The 25,213-nt window shown below is 45.1% G+C and overlaps 3 protein-coding genes across 5 annotated transcripts; all 3 read left to right on the top strand.

Annotated features, from left to right (window-relative positions):
• The first annotated feature begins 600 nt into the window (after positions 1 to 600).
• Positions 601 to 2,662, top strand: LOC135619072 (methionine gamma-lyase-like). The gene is made up of 2 exons (XM_065120689.1): positions 601 to 1,428; positions 1,958 to 2,662. The coding sequence occupies exons 1-2, from the start codon at positions 642 to 644 to the stop codon at positions 2,551 to 2,553; spliced, it is 1,383 nt and encodes a 460-aa protein (XP_064976761.1). The 5' UTR covers positions 601 to 641; the 3' UTR covers positions 2,554 to 2,662.
• A 753-nt stretch (positions 2,663 to 3,415) lies between these two features.
• On the top strand, positions 3,416 to 11,426 carry LOC103994241 (uncharacterized). Of its 2 annotated transcripts, XM_065120688.1 has the most exons (4): positions 3,416 to 4,457; positions 4,873 to 5,424; positions 5,521 to 5,638; positions 10,889 to 11,426. In XM_065120688.1, the coding sequence occupies exons 1-3, from the start codon at positions 3,543 to 3,545 to the stop codon at positions 5,629 to 5,631; spliced, it is 1,578 nt and encodes a 525-aa protein (XP_064976760.1). In that variant the 5' UTR covers positions 3,416 to 3,542; the 3' UTR covers positions 5,632 to 5,638; positions 10,889 to 11,426. The 2 variants fall into 2 exon arrangements, with proteins under 2 accessions (XP_064976760.1, XP_009412850.2); XM_009414575.3 differs by lacking the exon at positions 10,889 to 11,426 and having other exon boundaries at positions 5,521 to 5,822.
• Positions 11,427 to 14,537: 3,111 nt separating this feature from the next.
• LOC103993228 (trihelix transcription factor GTL1) lies at positions 14,538 to 18,336 on the top strand. Of its 2 annotated transcripts, none has more exons than XM_009413208.3 (3): positions 14,538 to 15,164; positions 15,952 to 17,470; positions 17,549 to 17,697. In XM_009413208.3, exons 1-3 carry the CDS (start codon positions 14,782 to 14,784, stop codon positions 17,558 to 17,560), a joined length of 1,914 nt encoding a protein of 637 aa, XP_009411483.2. In that variant the 5' UTR covers positions 14,538 to 14,781; the 3' UTR covers positions 17,561 to 17,697. The 2 variants fall into 2 exon arrangements, with proteins under 2 accessions (XP_009411483.2, XP_009411482.2); XM_009413207.3 differs by having other exon boundaries at positions 14,542 to 15,164; positions 17,545 to 18,336.
• Positions 18,337 to 25,213: the final 6,877 nt, after the last annotated feature.

Raw genomic sequence — 25,213 nt, 5'->3', positions numbered from 1 at the left:
CAAAGGTTATCCATCATCTCGTATTACTTACTATCTTCACCCGATTCTATTTCCATCAAACTCCTCTCTTTCTAACCACTATGATTGTATCTATAAATATAATAATAAGATGCTGTCAATCTAACCTTTATTGCCAATCGAGATTCCTTCTCGTACCATAGGGTGCACTCCGTGGGTCCTTCTCGAGCCTTCAGGATGCATCCGGTGACACCACGCGAGCTGTTCGAAGAAGACATCTCCTCCCTTGCGAAGCACATGTTTCGCGTCCTCTTATCAATAATAATAATAATAATAATAATAATAATAATAATAAAGATAATGATAATGAATGCATCTACGTTTCGCAAATGACATACGGCACCTCGAACAAGTGACAGGGCTTTGAGCCTCTCGTTTCCGCCGGCCCCGTCTAGGGCTTGCTTTCTTGACCTCTCCTCCTCTCCGCTCTCACGAAACGTGACCCGATTCATTGGACGCTCCTGCGTTTGCGTAGTCAGGCCCGTCTCATTCATTCGTCCGGTATACCTAACTGGAGTTCCTCCGCGGAGCATCTTAACGCGGTTCTTCTATAATTATCCCCTTCGTCGTCCTCGTCGGCTCATCCACCAAAATCCCCGAGGAATTAGGAGAGAAGAGGAATAATGGCGGAGACGATCCCATCGCCGGCCTTCTCGAACCCCAAGAGCACTAGCCGTGAGGAGGACAAGGACGGTGGGTCCGACAAAAAGTGGGCGGTGGCACCAGCCGCCAAGAAGGCCCGTGGCAGCGGGGTCGGAGACCCCGCTGTGGCCCTGGCGAACGCGCGTCACGAGTTCGGTGAGCACGGCGGGGTGAACATGTCGATCGAGGCGTCGGCGACGTTCACTGTGATGGAGGCGGAGACCATGCGGCGCATGTTCTCGGGTGAGCTCGGACCCGACCGCGACTTCTACATCTACAGCCGGCACTTCAACCCAACCGTCCTCAACCTCGGCCGCCAGATGGCCGCCGTCGAGGGCACCGAGGCCGCCTACTGCACCGCCAGCGGTATGTCCGCCATCTCATCCGTCCTCATCCAGATCTGCGGCGCCGGCGGTCACGTGGTTGCCTCCCGATGCCTCTACGGCGGCACCCACGCCCTCCTCTCGCACTTCCTCCCCCGGTCCTGCGGAATCCGCACCACCTTCGTCGACATCGACGACCTCGACGCGGTGAGGGCGGCGGTTAAGGAAGGGGAAACCAAGGTCCTGTACGTCGAGACCGTGGCCAATCCGACGCTGGCCGTGGCCGATGTGCCGCGGCTGAGCGCGATTGCGAGGGAGAAGGGAACGATGCTGGTCGTGGACAACACCTTCGCTCCCATGGTCGTGTCGCCGGCGAGGCTCGGTGCCGACGTCGTCGTCCACAGCGTCTCCAAGTTCATCAGCGGTGGCGCTGACATCATCGCAGGTAACTGCCCCCCCGCCGATCCCTTCTCTTTTCCAGCTGTTGGATCAGTTACTTTTGTTATTATTCATCGCAATATTGCACGCCGCTTCTATAGGAGTTTTAGTGACGGTTACAAGGAATTATATATATATATATATATATATATATATATATATATATATATATATATATTCCCATATGTTGGGATACACAAAATTCTGGCAATTTTTAAATAAGAAATAAATAATAAAAATTTAATTTGATCGAATATTCGTAAAAAAAACAGAAGATGGGATGACGGCATGGGCGAAGGGACCTCCCTCGAAGTAGGGGGTACGTGTACACAGTGTGTGCAGTGCTCGTGACTCATGTGAATCGGTGTACGTGTCCCGCCTTTGCACGTGTTCCAAGTGCGTTTGGCTGGACCCGGTTGTCCTCATCCCTGGCGGACGGTCCATGTAGGCTGAGCAAAGCTACGTGGACGTTGACAGGACGACTGCTCGTCGTGTCTGTTTTGTGAACCGGGTCTGAAGCTGGCATTTCATTTCAGGTGCGATCTGCGGACCGGCGAGCCTGGTGAACTCGATGATGGACCTGCACCAGGGGGCCCTTATGCTGCTGGGGCCGACCATGAACGCCAAGGTGGCGTTCGAGATCTCGGAGCGGCTGCCGCACCTGTCGCTGCGGATGAAGGAGCACTGTCACCGCGCGCTGGAGTACGCCACCCGGATGAGGAAGGCGGGGCTCAAGGTTATCTACCCGGGGCTGGACGACCACCCCCACCACGACCTGCTCGCCTCGATCTCCAACCCCGGATACGGCTTCGGCGGCATGCTCTGCGTGGACATGGGCACCGAGGAGCGGGCCAACAAGCTGATGCACCACCTCCAGAACACCACCCAGTTCGGCCTCATGGCCGTCAGCTTGGGATACTACGAGACCCTCATGTCCTGCTCCGGCAGCAGCACCAGCAGCGAGATGAGCCCCGAGGAGAAGACCCGGGCCGGCATCTCCCCCGGCCTCGTCCGTTTGTCCGTGGGCTACAGCGGCACGCTGGAGCAGAGGTGGAGCCAGTTCGAGAGGGCCCTCGCGCTCCTCCACCCCCCTCCCTCCTCCCACAAGCAGCAACCGGCCCTTCTACTCTAAACGTATTGCGAGCTGTGTGTGTGATGACCGTTTCCACACGACCACCGTGTAGCTACTTTTTAACTTGACTGAATAAAATATAAGCTGCGTTTTATCTGCGTATGCACCACATCCTCTTGTCCTTCTGAATTGAATGCCTGCGACGAGTGGCTCAATCCCCAATGATCCATGTGACACCGCTGTCACCGTCCGAGTTCCTAAAACACAGGATCCAAAGAAAACATGTTACGGGAACAAATACGGTAGGAATTATTATTACAAATTCATTTATCTGCAAGAGTAATATAAGAACCATTCCATAACACGCTAAAGTTCTTCTCGCCATTACATGTCAATAATTCTCGGAAATAACGCCATAATTGTGGCAAAAAAAGCTATAAATTCTGGAATAACGGACTTTAACGGTGTACAAAAGAACAATAACCTGGCAAGGATCTGAGAGAATAGAACTACACAATGAACTGATGAGAAAAAGAGGGAAAAACAATGGATGATTGGTAACTGTAGAGGCAGCAAGATGGGACCGTGTGATCCGAATGCAAGTTCGATTTGGGTCCGATTCGATCCGATGCCACGGGTCAAATCTCTGACGTGGACGAGCTTTCGATTTCGGGTCAACCTAACATAACAACTCGGATCACGTCAGCTTTTTCTCCATGAAGTAACGGAATCGACCGCCCCGTCCTGCAAGCAACGAGCAAGGGGCGATGGCACGACGCTGTCCCGAGCAGCCACGCCGCAACCGACACACCCACTTTTGCACCCTTGCCCAGCTCTCAGATTCTGTAGGGCCCATACCCCGAAGCGACGTCCAAGAACGGCCCGTTTGAAATTTGAACACACGTTGAGCGACGCACCCCTCTCCGTCTCTCACACACACACACACACTCGCTCTGTTGGTTTGGTTTCCTTCCAATTTTTGCCCCCTCCTCTGCCCCCATCATAACCCTGTCTTTTCCTCGAGCCGATGACCGTTGCCACCGCCGCCGATGACGATGACGACGACGACGAGCGCGAGCATCCCCGCACCCGTCGCCTGCTCCTCCACGCATCGCCACTGCCTTCCCTGCACCCAACGCCGAGGAAGCGCCGCCGCATCCGCCGCTGCCGTCGTCGCCCTCCTCCTCGCCACCTCCGCCTGGCTCTCCCTCGTCTTCTCCTCTCCCTCTATCCGCCTCCACTGGGCCCACATCCGGACCTCCGCCTCCCCCTTCCGCCGGGCCTCTCCTCCCCCGCTGCCCGGCCCCTCCACTCGAGTCCCTCCCCCTACTGGCCCTCCCAACCGCCTCCGCCCGCTCTCCCTCCGCCACCTCGTCTTCGGCATCGGCGGCTCCGCTCACCTCTGGCCGCGCCGCCGCGAGTTCGTCCGACTCTGGTGGCGGCCCGGCGCCATGCGTGGCCACGTCTGGCTCGACGACCGCGTGCCCCGCCCGCCCCGCAACTCCTCCCTCGCCCGATCCCTCCCCCCCGTCCGCGTCTCCGAGGACATCTCTCGGTTCCGATACACCAACCCCACCGGCCACCCCTCCGGCCTCCGCATCGCCCGCATCCTCTCCGAGACCTTCCGACTCGGCCACCGCGGCTCCCGGTGGTTTGTGCTCGTGGACGACGACACCATCGTCTGCCCTGATAACCTCGTCGCCGTGCTCGCCAAGTACGATTGGACCGAGATGGCGTATGTCGGGAGCCCATCGGAAAGTCACTCCGCCAACACCTACTTCAGCCACGCGATGGCATTCGGGGGCGGGGGGATCGCCATCAGCTATCCTCTTGCCGTAGCTCTCGCGGGGATGATGGACGAGTGCATCGAGAGGTATCCAAAGCTGTACGGCAGCGACGACCGGTTGCATGCATGCATCTCCGAGCTCGGTGTCCCTCTGAGTCGCGAGTACGGTTTCCACCAGGTGTGTGTACTTGTTGCTAAATCTCTATCGTGTATCTAATCCTTTTGCTCATTCAACATACATTATTGCATGCATGCATCTCCGAGCTCGCGAGTCCCTCTTCAGAATCCATAATTGATGGTAGTAGCCAACTGTCCTATTCTTGCTTTAAATTTTTTCTACCATGTTTTTGGTGAATCAATAAATTGTTACTGATTTCATGATAAAAAGTTTCTACTCTTCCAATTTTTAGAGCTCTGCATCTTTTAAAATTTAATACAGAGGCCAATTTTCTTCACATAATTGACCAACTCGCTGATACTCTTATGTATTGAAGATTGATATGAATGATTGCGTGATGAGTTCTACCGCTTTGATGTCATTTTAATTCTGTTCAATGTCACAATTTCTATTTTTCTTTCTGTTGTTGTCTCAGTGGGATATCAGGGGAAATGCCCATGGTCTTTTGGCTGCTCACCCTGTTGCTCCTTTCGTATCAATTCACCATGTTGAAGCCGTTGACCCCATCTACCCTGGCTTGAGCACTCTTGGAAGCCTGAAGCGTTTCACCAAGGCTATGAAGGCTGATCCTATGAGTTTCTTGCAGCGGTCAATTTGTTACGACAAGAGGAGGAAGCTTACATTCTCAGTCTCTCTGGGTTACGTTGTCCAAGTGTTCCCAACCATTGTCCTTCCACGAGAGCTGGAACGTTCTGAACAGACTTATATAGCTTGGAATAAGCTTAACAACAGGAATGAGTTTGATTTTGACACAAGGGATACCTATAGGTCTGTTTGCAAGAAGCCAGTTCTGTTTTTCTTGAGAAATGTTGAAAGGGATGGAAATACAACGCTGGGTTCATATAGACGAGTTAAGGGGAGAGACAATCTAAAAAAAAAAGTATTCTGCTTTCCTCGAACACCTCCTCTACCTGACGTGAATGAAATCCAAGTCTTTGGTACTCCATTGAGCGAAAATTGGCACTTGGTTTGTTTCCCAGTTCTGATTGCGCTTCTTTTAGGCCTTGACTAATGATATATACCATTTCATGAAATTGTTGATTGTTTTCTCTTTCCTGTACAGGTGCCTAGAAGGTTATGCTGTAAACTAAATCAAAGACGTTATGGGACTCTGAAAATTGCAGTTGGGCAGTGTGATCATGGAGCTTCGGGGTCTGCCGCTGGTTCCCTTTGACTATAAGGTGCATTAAGTTGTATATCATCTGACCAGATGGTGATTATTGTGAGCAAAAAACTCTATTTTCTCCATGCTTCAACTTTTTTGTTTCATGCTTGGAGATGTTCCTCGGAAGATGGAACGGTGGTGTTCTGAAAGGTAGGCCTTGCAGGGTTTCATAGTTATATTGAGTTATTTCTCATTTTCTACGAATCTAGAACGGAGGTTGAGCAGTGTGGGTATATCTTTTGCCTTCGAATTATGTTAAAAAAACATCTCATGACAATCTAATTTTTGAACCCAATAATTAGACACGGATCTTGGTTTTCTTCTCTTCTTGATCACCGTAGCTTGATGCTTTCTTTCTCTATTGGAGATAACAATGAGAATACTCAAACATAAAGTGAATCTTATACTCTTATGGGTCATTAAGTGATAAATTGAACCTTGAATAGTGGAGTAGTGAAGCTGCAACGAAACCGTAGAAACTATTCTCCCCATAGGCCCTTCTTGTTTATTCTTAGTTATTTTAGTTAGTTGCACTTGAATTGCTAGGAGCATAATGCTAGATAATAGACTGTTCCAGACCCTTGATCAATGGAAGCTTTATGCACTTTTCCACCTTTACATACCATTTGCTAAGAAATTACATACTTCCCCTTGTCAGGTATGCTATATTGTATTCTAGATATCAAAAGGAGTTATTTTCTTTCCTCGCTCAGTGTGTACATTTATCATGTACATGAAGGAGAATGCATTGTTAATGAGTATATAATCTTCGTACAATTTGATGCAAATATATCGAAGAATGACATGTTACTTCTGTACTTGTAACTTTGAATGAGTTCCTTTGATGATGTGCTGACTCCGTGACATGATGATTTTTCCAAACACTTGATGTTATTGTTTAATTAAGTAGATGTTGTTCCTTCACCCAATTTGGTCTAGGCTAGTTCTTGAATAATTAAATATTTTGGGCGTGGAATGAAGTCATTAATACTTGGACTATCACAAGTGTTATACAATGCATAAGCATTATTTGGTTGACTTACATGTATCCGAATTGAGTTTTACTTGCATCAGGAGCTCTATGAGTTAATGAATCTCAAGGGCATGGGCTGTTTATCTGAACTCTCTTGGTTTTGACATACATATCCCTGACTTGAGGTTTCCTTTCATCAGAAGATATACAAGTTCATGAATCTCAAGGGCATGAGCTGTGTCTCTGAGCTCTCTTCTGCAAATGCACATACGTATTAATATTACCAAATTTACATTCTTTTTCAATAGTAAGCAATAGACTTACTTGATAATATCTTAATTTAAAATGAGAAGTAGCTTGTGACTAGAGATGGACAATTCATCTTTTATGTGGAATCAATCATAATAAGAAAGTTCTGATGCGCTCTATTAGTAACTAAACAGGTATAATTTGTATGTGAGAGGAAAAACCTAGATGTGAATCTTGAGATCTGTTCTATGTTGAAGGTCGTTGCAAAGGGACGGTGTTGGCCACTCAATTTTTTTTTATGGGGCTTAATCAATTATAAATTTGTAATAATACTTGTGTTTTGAGTTTGATGTAAGAGGCAAAAAGATGGAACCGAGAACAATGAAGTTGCTTAAAGTGATTAGTGTGGGATTTGTTGGATGACTTTGTCCTAGCCTTGTCCAATTGCTTTTTTGTTTCAGAAAAGGAACAACAAAAAACACGAATAGAAAATGATTGTTGGAAAATGTTTGTCATAGTTTTAAAGTACTATTTTTGGTGGACACAAACTGTTATGTAGTTTTAAAGTGAAGTAAAGATGATCGATAATGGGGCCAAAAGCATGTGGGCCAGGTTGACGCATAACTTGGTTACAAAAAAGGGAGAATCACTTACATCGCATATATGTTTATAAATGAAGTTAATCATGTGTGTTCCTGGACAGGTAAATTCTCCTGAAATGAACATGTCTAACTTCAAATTTCTGTAATCTTTTAAACTGCATGGAAAGTTTATAAGCTATTAGAAAACCAGGGACTGGCATGCTGCATGGGCCTGGACCTTTAAATAAAATGGATCATTTTGTTTCTATTCTTGCAGGACCATGATAACCCTTATAATATGTGTCTTCCTCTTCCTCTTCATTTTTTTTTCTTTGTTCTTTTTATTAGACAGGTGAGGTATTATTGATTTAGTTTCCTGTTTGATCAGATTCATTACTGTATATAACATGTATTAACTATCGGGGTAGGCCTATTTAAGTTATTAGTATGATAAAATTAAATTTTGGTTGAAGTTGACCGACCTATGCCCTATTGTCATTACTACACAAAATCCTGAATAGAAAATTAGAATCATATCTGACATGGTTTTTAGAATGAGGCAGGACTGTGGCCAATCTGCAATCACTTTTTGATATATATATTTTCTCTTTACGGGCATGTCACTTTAGATGGCATTGTAGTATGGTTGTGGTTTCATACCTTTTTGCAAAAATGCTACTTGGTTGTGGCTGCTGCAATATGGAACATATTGACATGTTAATATCATGATTTGGCCCATTTCATCTATTGATACCATTTAATATATGATTAACTATAAGCTAATTGAATTGGTACCGTGTTCTTTGGATTTATATTTAGGGTTATATAAAAACTTGCAAATTATATGTACTCAATATGCACCTACCTGAGTATCATGCTAGTATAGCTGTATTTTGTGTATCATGCTAGTATAATAAACTTGAGTATCATGCTAGTATAGCTGTTTTTTGTGCACTAACACAATCAAGTTATCATTCATTGGGCATGGGCATGGTATGTGGCATGCTAATCCTTGATACAAACATCATGAATTATAATCTATAACTGCCACTGGGTTCTTATGTCCTTGTGGGGCCTAACAAATTTACCATTCATACACATATTGTTGACAAACTGTGGAAGTTAAGTTACATTAAACAGAATGTCCTTAGGCACAAGGTATCATGTCACACTGGTCACATGTATCGCATGTTTGATTGGTTTAAATGTGAAAGAAGATCATAGAACAACAAGAACTCCAAATCATGTATTGCCCATCTGACCTGCACATACTGGTGAGGTACTAGCTGGCATCTGTCTGTTACAATTGTGCACACGTGCAAGGCACCAAACCCTAGCAATTTTGATGCCTAGGTGCCACTCTCAGTGATTAAATGAGACCATGGCTTTCCAAGGCAATGATCCCCTAATGATATGACATGTATGTGCCATTGTTATGCCACTTTAATAATCATATAAAGCTTTATCGTGCCAAGGCAATCGATTCTTTAGTTCTCATCTTCATCTCTTTCTTATAAGTTTTTGGCGAATGACATCTTTTGCCACTTCCACTGGAACCTTGCTAATTTTAGAAATTTTGTAGATATCTTGTTAATAACAGCCTATTTTATCATTGAATCAAGATATAATTGAATGAAGGTGCACATTTGAATTTGGCTTTACTCCGTTGTTTAAGCTTTTAGCTATTAATATCTTGAAGCATCTTTTTCGAGCAAAGATGTCTTATTTCAGGAAGTTCCGTGGTACCTTAGGACTCCCACATGTCACTTATTCTTATTCTTGTCTATCTGATGGGTTACCTATGTAGCATTTCTCATCATGTTCGGTCTGCTGCTTGCATGACGGTGGGGCTATTATATTATGTATGGCTGACCATTGTATGGAAATAACTCAAATCATTCACTATGGACAATGAACATATACGAGTTGGTTTTTCGTTTGAACTTTTTTCTCTCATGCTGTACCTTTTCGCTTTTCTATTCTGTCGAGACTTTTCTGTGATAATTTGGGATGCTTGCTTAAGTAGTCAGTATCACCTCCAAATATCCTCTAATTCATGCATAGCCGTGAACTTATTGCTGTCACATATATTTCCTTTTCTGTGTTTATGTGTCATGGTGTCAAGGTTTTCAAATTGGAGAATCTACAAGCTTTTGATTTACTTAAGTGTTGGTTTTCCCTGGATTATTTGAGTTCTATTTGTCAATCCAGCATTCTCAGTTTACCCATAAGCATTCTCAAAGTAGGTCATCAAACACTTGGACATGATGAACTTGGGTCCAACTATTTGGTGGTCATCATAAGCAGAAGTAATTGGGCCTCATCTAAGGTTTCCTGTATGGCACAGATTATCAGATACGTTCCTTTTCCAATTAAAGAACATTTGCTTCTACAGATTATTTTTTTCTGACTCTTATTGATTCAATTTATCATCTGGATCTTTGAAATCAACATAGAATAAAAGAGTATGGCATCCCCATAACATATTCTCACCGACAAATCAGTTATAAAGTGAAGTTGTCTTTGGTATATTTAGCATGTTCGGACATCTGGAATTATTCTTAAAATAGTGAACTTCGGCACAGCTATGCTCTCGAGTGATCGGAGGTTCTAATTTTTTTTTTTTTCAAATGAAAACCGATACATTTGCCCTTCTGGTTATGGTTATAAATGGGTCCTTCTGCATAATTTTCTCCATTTTTGACAACTTAGTTTTCTCCTTAGCTTCAGAATTATCATAACTGCATCACTTTTTATTCTGCCTTTGTTACTGAACTGTTCGATTATTCATGTTGTTAAGTTTGTCACCAGTGTTACTTGGAGGATTTGATGATGCATGTACTTGTATGGATGTCTAATTCTATATCGTAATAAGATCAAAAACTGCATGGCTAATGATATATATCTTGGTAAGCAGCTGGAACTAAAACAAATCATGTATTCTTTTGACGTGACTTGCTTTATCCTGCACTTTACTTGCAATGTTCATATGTTTCAAGATATTTGCTAGAGGTTGTTCTAATTCTACATGTAACAGAGGCATCTTAGTCTCTATCCAAGAAGAAAAAAAAATGCACCAATTCAAGTTACTATTGAGTTGTGATGCCATTGAGATATGTTTGATGGATGGAATCGCTTAGATATTTTTTCCATCACCAAGTGTAGAGATGTTCACAGATTAGGTAATGTCATCAATTATGATACCATAATAATAAGTTTGGTCATATCAGATCAAAATCTAACTCACAATGTTCATTTCTTATGTCATTTGATCGATTAAAGTCTTGGGACATGTACACATTTAATTTTACGAACTTTAGAGTATGTATGTCTGATATGGGATGTCTGGACTTCCATCTTAAATTGAGCTGCTGTGTCCTGAGGCACCTCAGCAGCCCATGAAACTTACGATTCAAGTCTCCTCACTGGCCGTTCACCCTGACACATGTACTTCCGCTTGCAGAGACGAGCCGTGCTGCGCCATTACGAGCCTGCAAAGCTGGTCCGCCGCTGTTGCTGCTGCTGCTGCATGTGAAGGCCCGTTTCCGAACTCTGCCAAGGCTTCCGACGATGAGCCACCCGTGCGGGATCGCAAGTACCAAAAGGTAAGCTTAATTGTGATCCTACCACCTAACATTTCCACCAATTCAATGAGGGCGAGAGAGAGAGCTCGCGTTGACGCCTCGCGTCGTCGCTGTCATGCTCTCCCGCGCCCGGCCATGGAGCCATGCTCTGTGGGGCGTACGAGTCGTTGCCACTGCTCGCTCGGCTCGAGCTCTTCGTCCCTCCCCCCTTCTCCCCAACTGCCCTCTTTAATTTCCTCGTCATCAAAGCCCTTTGACCGAGTGATTGGCTCAGCTACATGGACGGCGGCCGCGGACGTCGATAGTAATGCGATGTCAGGCGCCGCCGTTCCGTGCCGATCGTGCCATTGTCCGTGGACCAAACCCAACCGGGTTCGTTTAGGTACTCGCACTAAGCAGTGTTTTCCGTACAACAGATGAGTACTCGAGTCAGGTGCATCCAAATTTGCACAGTGACTGTCACTGAAGTGACTGTCACTGAAATGACAATTCGGAACCCTTTTTTTATTTATATTAAGATAATTAATACGAGGGAGATTGGTATCAGAGTCAAGAGTAAAAAAAAAAAAAAAGTTTTAAAGGAAGGAAAAATCCAAGTAAATTACAGGGTGAAGGAGCAAAGTGAGGAGCAACTTGAAGAGGAAGGATATATGGCTTGTGGTCGGACAAAATCACATGCTCCATGTTCCTTTAGTGGGGTTAAGGAATTAATTCCCTTTATAAGATGGTGCGTCGGCTACGTGCATGGTCTTTAAACCTCCTATTCCTCGACTCTCTCCAACCCCAAAAAATATATATATGTATCACCAATTTCCCTAAAATGTTACGTGGGTTTACTGTTCCATATGCTTTCTTCTTTAGGCATCCGGTTTCACGTCGTTGTCGTCGTGGAATAATCTTTCTTTGGCTGACCAAATTTAAATGGAAAAAAGTCTTGAATTTTACTGTAACATTAGGAAAATTATGTTTAGATCGGATGATCGTCTGGTTCGACTGCGTGCCACGTCGCATTGACATACTCGTGCGATGGAAACCTAACACACACACACACACACACCAAAATATCCCATCTTTGATGTAATTTTTATGGTGAGGTGAAGAGTAATAATCGACTACTTTATCCTGACAGTAATGGTAGGAAAGAAAAGGTATTTTTGTGGCATGATGGTGTCAGCCACTTTGAAATTTTGGGGTTGTGTGCCATCCAACTTTAATCCTTCCTGCCTTTTACCTTATTCCCTCCCCTTCCCCCCCCCCCTCCACTTTTACTTTTATCCTTCTCCATTGTTTTCACCTTCAAATGATTGAGACTCTTTGCAACGGTATTTGGACTCTCTCTCTCTCTCTCTCAGAGCTCATGCTCTTTCCCACCTCCCTTGGTTGTTATCGGACTTCACAGATTTGCTGGCCGACAAAACCTCTCCTGAGCTCGTCAAAAGCCGAGTCGTCTGTCTCGACTCTTGGTGCCCTGCGACGCACGGTGTTCCATCTATCCCATGCACCGAATTTTCGATTATTTTTTATTTTGGAAAGATAGATAGGCATTTCAGATCATAGGTTAAAACAAAGAATGTTGTTTGAGAATTCTAAAAATTAAATATATTTATTTGGAAAAAAAAGACCCAAAAAGAGATAAAGAGGTGTTTTATCGTCGAAAATTCACCCTTATTGTGGGACCACGTTCGCACGTGCCGGATTGTTCCGGCCCGAAACATGCCAACTCCTCATAATCTCGATGCCCTACCCGCACATTGATACATTGATTCTTGTTCATATTTAGGTGCCGATGGCCCCCCCCCCCCCCCCCCCCCCTTCCTTTGCCATCGAATTCCATACGGGCGAGGGGAGAAGCCTTTACTCCGTGGTCCCGTGCGCCATCGCATGGCATCGCATCGCATCGCATCCCATTCCATCGCCCTAATATTTACGACCCGGCCCATCGGTCACATGATGGGCCCATCGCCACGGCGTCGGTCCCCCGACGCCGCCCTCCGATCGAGATCCGACGGTGGGCGTGTCGATCGACGCCGTGACAAATCATGCGGCGCACCATTAATTCCAAGTGCCGTAGATCGGCTCTGCGCCATCCCATCACGCAACGCTTTGTTGCGTAGCAGTACTCCCTCTTCGTCTCTTCTCTCCGTTAAATCGCCTGTGATTCGACTCCTCGGCATAAGTGAGTGTATTAGTACCGATGCCCACATGGGTGGCAGTCCTATCGCTCGAGTCCACGCCAAGGGATCCAATTGGGGTAAGTGAATTATTGTTGGGGATAAAATAATTACGTGGGAAAATTAAGACGAATTATTTGGGGGGGGGGGGTCCCACCCCTAATAACTCAATCGCTACCCCTCCCTCCCTCCCTCCCTCCCACCACGTTAAGTAGCAGTAAACCCGGAAATGGACGTCTTAACATGAGACTTAAAATTAGCCACCGCACAGTCTCGGTTGTTTTCTTGTTGGAGCTAATAATTTCGCGTCGTCTTCAATCGTTATCATATTGGGGTATCACATGAACGAGAGATTCCCCCCTCCTCTGAGTTCTTCTACTCGGCTTTCTTACGTATGCGTACGTATTAGAATATAAGCTATTAGTCGGCCCTCCTCCTACATCTTACGGTATCCACAGAATCCTTGTGGTAGCCGATTAGGCTTTGGTCTTATTTCTTCCCCTCTCTCTCTCTCTCTCTCTCTCTCTAAGATTGGCCATAAAGAACGGCTGGTATTAGCTGGCTTAATCAGAGAGAGAGAGAGAGAATGGTAACATGACAGGATGTGTAGGGTTATATTTTGTAGGGGGAGGTTTCTGTGGGATCCGCGAAACTCGCCCGTCACGTTCTAGCCCTCTCCGGTGGGACCCATTAGACAGCTGTAACAATGTGTTCTTGTCTCCCAATTTTTTTTTTTTTTTTCATCCCTTTCAGGATTTGATTTTTTTGACCTAATTTCTGAAAAAACCCTCTCTTTTTTTTTCTGGAAAGTATCCATCGTTTTTAGAATTTTATAAATGATTAGAATACCCCCAATCATCTATCCCTTTTTTTTCTCTATTTTTTTTAATGTTTTTTCTGATACTATTAAAAATATTATTTAAAAAATGATTATATATATATATATATATATATATATATATATATATTTCTTCGTATGCTTTTATGTTTGGTTTGGGAAATGTATTTGCGAGCTGTGAGGTGCGAATCAAACGCGTTTGAAACACGTAAATAAACGAAAATTCACGGTCAATCGCGAACAATGGAGGAGTGGGACCCAACTCCATGTCAAACAGTAGTCAGGTGGAGGTATGAAAGGAGGAGGAGACTACCGCGTGCCACGCCGTAACCATATAATTAATGTTCCCAACAGCTGGTCGTGTTGGCAGGGCAGTAACCCATTGTTTACTATCAGATATTTGGAACACGTATTATTCTTTCACCGGTATAATATACTTATAAGGAATAATAGGGGTTTTTAGTCACCATGCTTTCTATCCAATGCCTACTACTCTCTTTCTTCTCTTTCCAGTTGTCTGTGCTCCCATCTTATTATTATTATTATTATTATTTTTCACTCCATGTACTGATTTCCTTTTCCGATTTCTGATTCCTCCAATCCCCCATCTCTCTCTCTCTCTCTCTCTCTCTCTCTCTCACCCCCCCCACTGCGGAAGGAAGGGAAGAGAGGGAATCGAGTTCCGTTACTAGTGATACAACAACTGGTTCTAACCGCCCTGAACTGTTGTTAAGAGCTCAAAAGGATCACAATCTGCAGAGCCATGCAGCAGCAGCAGGGAGGGTCGCAATTCGGGGCGCCGCCGCAATCGGAGACGCCGACGATCGCGGCCGCCGGGGCCGCTGCGCGAGCTCACGTCCTCCAGCCGCAGTTGTCGGAGCTGGCGGAGGCCGCCTCCCCCATCAGCAGCCGGCCCCCGGCCACGGCAGCTCCTGCAGCCGGATTCGACGAGCTGGGCCCCGCCATGGGCGGCGGATTCCCGGACGACGAGGCCCTCGGGGCGGGCGAGGAGGCCGAGCGCGGCGGCGCGCCCGGCAACCGCTGGCCGCGGCAGGAGACGCTGGCGCTGCTGAAGATCCGCTCCGACATGGACGCCGCCTTCCGGGACGCCACCTTTAAAGGCCCGCTCTGGGAAGAGGTCTCCAGGTAAAACCCAACCCAAATGTGGAGCCTAAAGCTCCTTCTTTCCCCCACCTTCCCTTCCCTCTCATCCCGGACCTGTGTTGCTATAATTGTGATACGAAAGGAGACTGGTTAACAGTTTCCTTGGGATCTCTACTTCACCACCTCCTCCTGCTGCTGCTGCTGCGGCGGCGGCGGCGTGTTAAGAAAAACCAAACCGCTCCGAGTCTTTCTCCGAGACAGCTAACGGACGATCTGTTCTTGGATTCGTACCACGGACTCCACTGCAGCTGCAGCAGTGACGGAGAGAGAGAGGTTCAACTTCTGTCAAGAAGCAGAAGAAGAAAGCATAAATGAGATAGAGAAAGAGAGAGAGAGAGAGAGAGAGAGAGAGAGAGAGAGAGAGAGGGAGGATATCTTCCCATCTCTCTTCTCTCAGATCCTGCGCTCTCCTTTTCTTTCCGTTTACAATTGTCTCTTCCCTGAAATCCATGAAAGATGCCACCGCTACACCGATCCCAACCAAAGGCTTTAAGACAACCGAGGATGTTTTGTAAGACACAACCGCGCATGCGTTGCCGTCAATGCAGCCATCGAGGCGCATTCTTTCTTTTAGTTTTAGTGTCGTTCCCCCAACCTTGATTTTTATTTATTGATTTAGGTCGTAGTCAGCATATGATTCGGAGTAGATGCCATTTGTGTGGATGGAGGCCGGCATATCTATCTCTATTTTTTCCTGTGTGTTTGGTCCATGGCATTCAAGTTCTTCTTCTTCTTCTTCTTCATGAGTAATGGTGGTGGCGGTGAGCAGGAAGCTAGCGGAGTTGGGCTACAAGAGGACCGCAAAGAAGTGCAAGGAGAAGTTCGAGAACGTGCACAAATACTACAAGCGCACCAAGGAAGGCCGAGCTGGCCGCCAGGACGGCAAGGCCTACCGCTTCTTCAGCCAGCTCGAGGCCCTCCACGGCAGCGGCGGAGGCGGCGCCAACACGACCGCCGCAACGCCCCTTGCGGCTGCTTCGCCTACCACATTTAGTTTCGCAACGGGCACGGCGGGCCCACCGGCAGATAGAATTCAGTCGTCGCCCATCACCGCCCCGGCCCCATCACCAGTCGCCATGCCGGCTAGGGTCGCCCCCGAGTTTGGCCCACGAGGAATCTCGAGCTCGGCCGCCGCCGCCGCCGCTGCAGGTGGAATCAGCTTCTCCTCAAATTCTTCCTCTTCTTCGTCGTCGGAGTCGGACGATGAGGAGACCCAAGTAGCCGGCGGAAGCCGGGAAGGGCGGAAGCGGAAGCGCCGCGGGGGCTCGCGCTCTAGACGGCGGATGATGGCCTTCTTCGAGGGGCTGATGCAACAGGTGATGGAGCGGCAGGAGGCCATGCAGCAGCGTTTCCTGGAGGCGATCGAGAAAAGAGAGCAGGACCGGATGATACGAGAGGAGGCATGGCGGCTGCAGGAGATGTCGCGGCTCAGCCGGGAACAGGAGCTGCTGGTCCAAGAGCGCGCCATGGCGGCGTCCCGAGACACCGCCGTCATTTCTTATCTTCAAAAGATCAGCGGCCAGACGATCCCATTGCCCGCCACGCCGGCCACCTCCATCGCACCGCTTCCTCCACAGTCGTCGTACACTCCGCCTCAGCAGCAGCAGCCACCGTCGAAGCAGCAGCATCACACGCAAGTCACCGAAGTCGCGCGGCATCAGTCTTCATCGGCGACACAGTTGGTGCCGATCAGCTCAGAGCCTCGGGAGGGCGTCGGCGGCGGGGGCTTCGAGCCGCCATCGTCCTCGAGGTGGCCCAAGGCGGAGGTCCATGCTCTAATCAAGCTACGGAGCGGGCTGGATTCGAGGTACCAAGAGGCCGGGCCTAAGGGTCCCCTCTGGGAGGAGATCTCCGCGGGAATGCGGCGGCTCGGCTACAACCGGAACGCCAAGAGATGCAAGGAGAAGTGGGAGAACATCAACAAGTACTTCAAGAAGGTGAAGGAGAGCAGCAAGAATCGGCCCGAGGACTCCAAGACCTGCCCTTACTTCCACCAATTGGACGCTCTCTATCGCAAGAAACTGTTCGGTAGCAGCAGCGGCAGCGGCGGCGGTGGCAGCATCACCGTGGGAATTCCACAGCAGCAAGAGCAAGAAGCCAATCGCAGCCCGACGTCCGAAGAACAACACCGGCAGCAGCCTCCCGCCGAGGCCCCCGGCAAGAGCGGCAACGACAACGGTAACGGAAATGGTGGGAATGCTGAGGCCGGAGGAGGTCCCGCCGGCATCTGTGCGCAGACGAGCAACGGCGGACCTCCGCCCAGCTTCTTTGATGAAGGGATGAAGAAGGTAAGCACGGCTCAGTTGCTCTCACCGATTACTGCTCATGTACTCGTGATCCAATCAGATCGTTGCATTTGAAGCCAGAAGACATTGTGAAGGAGCTGATGGACCAAAGGCGACATCAGCCGGTGATGGGCGACTACGACAAGATGGACGAGCCCGACAGCGATAACCTGGAGGACGACGACGACGACGACGACGACAATGACGATGACGATGACGTGGACAGAAAGATGCAGTACAAGATACAGTTCCAGCGGCAGAACGTGAGCGGCGGCGGCGGCGGCGGCAACTCATCGACCACCGCGACTGCGCCAGGTTCCTTCTTGGCCATAGTTCAGTGAATCGGGGTATCTCCGCCACTTCTCTCCCTTCTTCCTTGTACCATATGTATACCTTTGGTTGCCAACACCACATCCACGTCCCAACACCCCCATTTCCATTCCTATCCCACCTCGTCCACCTTCGCGTCGTGGATCATCTTCATCGTTAACATCACAAACATTACCTCTTCTTCTTCTTCTTCTACATCGTTACTCTAGTGGTGTCATAGGTGTCGACAAAACAGATATATAAGGCGATGATTTATTGTGGAATAATAAGAGCTCCCCCTTCGGGGCAACCGGAGGAGGAGGGTGGTGGACATGGTAATAAGCTCCTACAAGAGGCATTGGGTCTCCGGCCGGCATGTACAAATACACCGCCACTGCATCTAAATCTTGTGCTGTATGGCTACCGTGCCCGATGTGGGGAGCTGTTGTTTGGTGCGGCACTTTATTTGTGGCTTTCCTTCTCTTTTAACCCTTCTTTACTGACGATCGATCATCTGTCAGTCGAGGTTTAAGTTGATGATGATGCACTGTTGAGATGTACATTCATTTGCTCTTCTTTTTTGGCATTATTATTGGGTATCGATCGATCGTTTCCGCAATTAAGCCTTGTCATCCCAACAACGTGCGAACGTGGAGGCTGCAGGGGGACTGCCGACGCCGGTGGTGACGCCCATCGTCGTCCTCCCTCGATCGGCTCTCTGCTTCGTGGCAGCGGCAGCAGAGGCGGCGACGCATGCGCATGGTAACAAAGCGGTAAAAGAATGAGCGGGGGGAGGGGAGGGGGAAAGGAAGAGCGTGAGGTCACGTACCGGTGGTGGCCTCGCTGATTAGACGGCGACTGCTCTTAGGAATAATCTCCGCTCAGCGCTGCGCCGTGCGCATCAAAAACGTACGAAGGACGCCGTTGTCGCTGCAAGGCTGATGTGGTGAGCATGTGCATGCATGCCCATGCGGCGACAATGTGGTCACGTTGGGGCCCCCGCCCCGGCCTACCCTTATCATTTTGCACTCCCCCCGTCTCCACGGTGAAATGATGGGGGAATCAAAGTAGAGAGAGAGAGAGAGACAGAGAGAGAGAGAGATTACCGCCGTCTTATTCTCATCTGTTGATCGAAATAAGATACTTGTAATGAGGCATATGTTGTCATCTATTGTCTGATTCGATTAAAAATATATTGGATAGATAGACCTAAATGTCAAACTATTCCATCAAGTTTCGAAGATATTAATTAATATACTTTAATTATTCACCATATATATATATATATATATATATATATATATATATATATATATATATATATATATATATATATATATATATATATATATATATATATATATATATATAAGAACTCACGTGTAATTTTGTATATGTTGTAATTGGATTGACGATTTGAAATATTTAATGTCACGTTTGATTTCTTTCTGAATATTTCTGAATAATAATTATAGTTGTACGACTACATCCATGTTTGCTTTCTTCTGTGACTTCTCTCCCAGACATTTGTAGTTGCAGACAGAAAGAACCAGCCTTCTTCCATCACAGGAATGAATGATGGAAGCACAAAAGAAATAGATTAAAACGATTTTGTATCCGTTCATAAAGAGTTAATCTTTTCATAATTTTTTAAAATCTCTAACTTGAAAAAAAAAATTTAAAAATAATTATTTAACTTAGGATATCAAAAAATAGATATTTTGGTGAGCTCTAAACAATTATGTAACAAAGGATCAAAAATAAAAGTCTCCACAAGTGTTTAAGGTCAATTTCAGCACCACTTGTGTACCATTTCACTGTTTGAAGATATTAATATCGGTCATGTATAGGCCAATCTAATTTGGTCGAAGCTTTAGATGCTTGTCTATGAAGTTTTAGATGCTTGTCAAATACGGATCTGCATATGAATCGAGGTCAAAGTTTTCGACGTAATCCCTCCAATGCTCAGATTAATTGTGAAACGAAAAAGTAAAAAAAGTTTAGGTAAACTAGTAAATGACTTCAATTATTGATCGGATAGAGATTTTATAATGTACTTGGCCCAAAAGAAATATTTTATGGCACGAACGGGATATTTTCTTAGCATCTCATAGTACGCTGATTAGGGTGATGTATACTTGGCTCAATCATTGATCGGATCGTGTCCTCCTAAAAATTCATCGGATGAACATTTCTGCTATTAGATGTAAAGAAAAAGAACCCTGTGTGCTACATCAAACAGTCTCTACCTTATCCGAAACATGAGTGTTTGTGATGGGGTGAATCCAACCCAAAGATCATCAACCACTTGGTTTCTTGCGAACTATTCAAACATGAGTGTTAGACAGGCTGAAATGCTAATAATCCACAACGTGTTCTATCGAAGGGAGCTGCATGCGATATGACCACTTATCGCTTTCTTTTGATTGATCTGGAACAACATCGATCGTCTGTGGATTGAATCTAGTAGATATAGATTTAGTCGAGAAGCACTAACATGAGAGAGCAAATTATCTGGAAATGAATCCCAGATCGAAAAGACACACAGGATGATCTGCACAATTACTCGAGTCCACAATGCTTGGAAGATATCAAGGCAACCGGTCATCTGTGTTAGCACCGCCACTGTCTCACTGTTTCCCCCCATGAGCACCATCCAAGGAAGACAAAACAATGGCTCAAGCAAGCACGGTCATATATATCTGAGAGAGAGAGAGAGAGAGGGTGGCGGCCGGGCGGTATCTGCGGTGACGTAGCAGGTGACGAGAGAGAGGAGGAGGCGGCTGAGACGGGAGGATGAAGACGCGCGAGCCGGAGAATGGTTTGGCCGACATCCGCGTCTCTTCGCACGTGTCGCACCCCTACTCTTCTACTCATCGCTCTCTCTCTCTCTCCTCACCATCCATGCATCGCCTCCTTTGCCACGTTTCCTCATCCTCATAGCAAAGAGTTGATTACACCCCTCGTTTAACTCTCGTCTTCTCTCCAGAAAAAATGTTAGCTTTGAAGCTTTTAACAATTAATATGGTCAAATGAATATTAAACTTTTAGATGAATTACTGATATTTAGAATTGTTAACGCCTTCATCACTGTTGGTATTAATTATATATAAATAAATAAATAAACGAATTAGCACATCTTTATAGCGACCATGAATGACGGAGAATATATATAGTTGAAGAAAAGGATAGGAAAGGTCGTAAAGCAATGGAAACTTGTGGATTTGTTTGTTGCAGGAAGAGAATAAGGAAAAAGTGGATGAGATTTCCGGATCAGCAAAGTCAGCATGAAGACGTGGATCGAGTTGCTGCCATGCAATTAAAACTCAAAAGTCTTCCGAAGACCCGATCGGGTATATATGTGTAGCCATCAATCTGCATCATCACACAGTCACGGTGGCCTCCAACATCACTTCTCCTTTTTCGGCGGATTCCGTTCGGTTTACGACAGCAATTTACACCCATCGAAGCAGCACAATAATTAGTGCATCTGATTAGTTTATTGTAGCTAAACTGGAGAGGTCTTTTATGGTCGTAAAGCCAAACACCACGCGTTATTCTGCAACCACATCATGGGGTGGTGAAGACCAAAGCTTCGAGTTCGGATTGGAGGACAAGAAGAAGATAAGATGGAAAAGAAAGAAAAGGTGGCGGGGTGAAAGAACCCTTTGTACGTACGCCACCATGCTTCTTGATAAGACTACATTATGGGCATGTTGAAGGATAGAAGAACTCCCAAGTGCTTCTTCCACTCGAGCATGCTGATCCACGAACTCCAGAAGCAGCGAAGCTTTGCCGAAAACTCATTCTATATCGAAGGCCATTTTCGTGTGCCACCTCATGGTGGATCCTTTACCCTCCTCCATTAGATTTCTGCGACGTCCGACGCTGCCTCCTTCTCTGTAATTGCTCTTAGCAATTAAGATCCTTGCACCATTGGAACAGTATCCTACAGCATTAAATCAGTGACCTAGAAAGTTAGCACAACAATTCATGATTGTCCTACACAACTTTGACAGATCGAGTCCCGGGGCAATATAAGTTGCTGAGAGGAGAGAGGATCTGAGGAGGTGGTGTCATTAAAGCCTCACTTTACACCCAGGTGTGACAATTTCCTTGTGAATCATACAAGTCTCATGGGGGCACCATGCATGCCAGCTCTACGGCCTCATGTGATATCTACTGAGATTCCATGAGGGTGTTTCTTCCTGCACTCCCCTGGACAACCTCATTGTAGCCACAGAGAGTATCTTCACTTTCTCAAAGTGCTTGTTGTTGTTCCTTTGGTTGGACAATAAAGCTCTGTAGTTTTAAATGAGGTCCATCTATTGAGATCACATGGACCTATGAAGAAAAGAGCTAGTCCCCGGCCCTTAGAGAACAAGGAAGTTCTGGTTTCGGTGGAGAGATCGAGTTCTTCGGTTCATGCCAGGGAATCCAGACAGACTGGAAGCTGCACACTGCATTCTGCACCATGGTGTCCATGTTCCCCTCCCCACTTGGAGCAATGGACATAACCTCAATGCTTTGATCATCCTCTTTTCCATATACTAAGAGTGTTGCAATATATTCCCCCTCCTTTAGCTTGAAGAGAATAAACAAATCTTAGCTTTTGCAAATGGGGAGATCAAACTCATGCCTTTCTTTGAAATAACAACTCTTAGCCTGCAGCAGCACACAGAAACTGTGTTTCTGACATCAACTACTCATTTTTACAGCTCAGCTGCATGTTGAGAAAGAATTAGTAAACATTTCAGTAATAAAATGCAAATATTTGCTTTCAGGACGCAATAAGTGAAAGTCACACTCTTCAGGGATTATTATGATACTAATTTGATGCTGTTGGTGTATAGATTAATGGTTGTTTTGTGCCTCTTCTACAGACAGCCCTTTTTACCAGTTTCCCATGGTTTCTGCAACTGGTAAACTGTGCATGGCTGTTCATCAAAACTTAAAACAAATTAGATATCGATCGCATAAGCTTGTTGATTATGGTTTCCCATGACCTCTAACAGCTTGTAGAATTCTAAAGAAATTGTCAAAGGTATATATAATTCACATCTCTTTGGTTAACTAAGAATCACACACAATTTAAAACACAAAAGAATAGATGGGATGAATTTTTTACTTACTAGGATGTCACAACAACAATCATGGCCACCCAATTTGGATTCACATATATATCTCTCTCTCCTGCCAATCAATTTAAATAAGCATATGTTTTCTGCAGTAGAGTACTTCTTGCCAATATCTATTGAATGTGCTGCCAGGTTAACAACATTATTTCAGTACGAAACTATTACATATTTAATGTCAAAGTTAGCCTAAGCAACTTGAAATCATAAGATGACAGGTGGGTGAGGTGTGACAGCCATCTGCTTATGTAAAGAATTCAAGGTGGCTTAGGCAGTATAGTACTTTGTGATATACTTCTCACCACATAATCTATTGAACGAACGGCTAGCTAGGTTTCAAAGTGAACCACAATGCGGTGGCGACAAACACAGCAGTATATTTAGAAGCAAATAAAGTTTGAGTAACAGTTGAAGCTCTCTCTACGTTTTAGTTTCTACATGTCATTCCAAAAAAAACAAAGAATAAAAAGAGAATAAAGGACTTCCTGCATTTCAAATCAACTTTGATTCACATGCATTTACTAATATCAACACTCAGGTTGGTTGTTTCAATAAGACAGATACAAGCATTGGGTACACATGTTTGCATTAGTGTGTATGTAATGAGAAATATGCAACTGTCGATTATTTAGGAAATACATTGGTAATGAGAGGTTTAACAAAATAACAATAAGAAATATGCAACTATCGATTATTTAGGAAATACATTGGTAATGAGAGGTTTAACAAAATAACAATAAGGTTTCTGAAGGTCAGAAACCAAACTATAACCCATTGGAAACAGTTGAATGAAGATAAAATAAATATTCATTAATTAGTTAGATTAGCATCCAAACAAATGATTAAAATAAAACAAGCTGATTTTTTATCCAAAAAAAAAAAGAATTACATTTTATGAAGACAAAAAAAGTATTCATATGGAGGATTGTATATGTATCGACCGAAACTCAAATATGAAATAGTTGAGATATTTCACTTTGTATTACTTGATAAGTGAACCAAAGATTATAAAAGCTGAAAAGAAATGGTCCATATATTCTTTTCAAAATCAACTTATTTTAGTTCCCATGGTCTGGTATCACAGTAATCGTAATCAATGTGTTGGGTTCAGCTGGGCGTGGACAAATTGGGCCGTTCGACCCCAAATCAGATAAAGAGAGAAGAGACAAAATGGGGGAGGGGGGGGGGGGGGGAGGGCAGTGCTGTGCACATTGCACGGTGAACGCATGCAGAAGAAAGAAGAGAGAGAAAGATTAGGTTCCTGAGTTTTCTGCTTACGATCGGTGGCTAAACGTTGTCAGTTTCGGCCCAAATTTTAAGTGGAGAATCCTTGCAGCAAACTCTACAATTCTAACGGTGTTGATATGCAGTTTACCCTCTCTAAGATGTTTTCCTGTGATATCCACTTTGTGAGACCTAGAATTCTCTTTTGAGGAGATCCATCCGATGATATACAAGATTCAAGATCTATGTTATTGATATTATTCTGATCCTCTAGTTATTCTAGAGAAGACTTACTGTAAACCTGTTATCATTATTATTGATAGTGGAAGTTTGAGGTGGACTACGGTCCCGTGGTTTTTCCCACATTGGGTTTTCCACGTTAAAAGATTTGGTCTCATTGTGTGATTGGTTTTTTGCTCTATTGTTTATGCTGTGCTGGTTGATATTTACATTTGGATATCAAGTTGGTATTTTAATGAGGAACCTATTTTGATACACAAAGAGGGAAAAGAATATTCCGTTTTAACAGGTTTTTCCCAACAAGTGGTATCAGAGCGTCAGATTGTTTGGTGCTAGATTTCTTGTGTGATTGAAATGCAGTTAGATGGTATGATTAAATTGAACTCATCAAATTATTCCACTTGGAGACGTCTGATGGAAGATTTGCTCTATTACAAAGATTTGTATAAGCCTATCAAGATTAAAGATAAACCTTCTACTATGGATGATGAAGAATGAGAAGTTCAACATAGAAAAGCTATTGCCTATATTAGAAGATGGATGAATATAAACTTGCATGAGCATATTTCAGATGAAATCAGAGCTGATGTTGTTTGGCAAAGGTTAGAAAATCTCTTTGCGAAAAAGACAATAGGAAATAGAATTTTTCTCCTCAGAAGGCTTGTAAATTTGAAGTATAAAGATGGTGGTAACATTGTTGAGCACATAAGCCTATTTCAGAGTCTTGCAAACAAGTTGGTTGCTATGAAAATGAATATAGATGATGAGATGCATGGATTATTACTTTTCAGCTCTTTACCAGAAAGTTGGGAAACGTATGTGGTGACTATTTGCAACT

Source organism: Musa acuminata, chromosome BXJ2-8 (assembly GCF_036884655.1).
Source record: "Musa acuminata AAA Group cultivar baxijiao chromosome BXJ2-8, Cavendish_Baxijiao_AAA, whole genome shotgun sequence".
Lineage (NCBI taxonomy): Eukaryota > Viridiplantae > Streptophyta > Magnoliopsida > Zingiberales > Musaceae > Musa > Musa acuminata.
Note: the sequence above shows the minus strand (reverse complement) of the source record. Positions and strands in the feature narration are given on the sequence as shown.

Bases quoted from the DNA above. Each gene is read 5' to 3' on its own strand.
- LOC103993228 (XM_009413207.3), top strand. From the start codon at position 14,782: ATGCAGCAGCAGCAGGGAGGGTCGCAATTCGGGGCGCCGCCGCAATCG. The intron at 15,165-15,951 runs GTAAAACCCAAC...GGCGGTGAGCAG, and splicing joins CTCTGGGAAGAGGTCTCCAG to GAAGCTAGCGGAGTTGGGCT. The intron at 17,471-17,544 runs GTAAGCACGGCT...TTGCATTTGAAG, and splicing joins TTGATGAAGGGATGAAGAAG to CCAGAAGACATTGTGAAGGA.
- LOC135619072 (XM_065120689.1), top strand. From the start codon at position 642: ATGGCGGAGACGATCCCATCGCCGGCCTTCTCGAACCCCAAGAGCACT. The intron at 1,429-1,957 runs GTAACTGCCCCC...ATTTCATTTCAG, and splicing joins TGGCGCTGACATCATCGCAG to GTGCGATCTGCGGACCGGCG.
- LOC103994241 (XM_065120688.1), top strand. From the start codon at position 3,543: ATGACGATGACGACGACGACGAGCGCGAGCATCCCCGCACCCGTCGCC. The intron at 4,458-4,872 runs GTGTGTGTACTT...TTGTTGTCTCAG, and splicing joins GCGAGTACGGTTTCCACCAG to TGGGATATCAGGGGAAATGC. The intron at 5,425-5,520 runs GTTTGTTTCCCA...TTTCCTGTACAG, and splicing joins TGAGCGAAAATTGGCACTTG to GTGCCTAGAAGGTTATGCTG.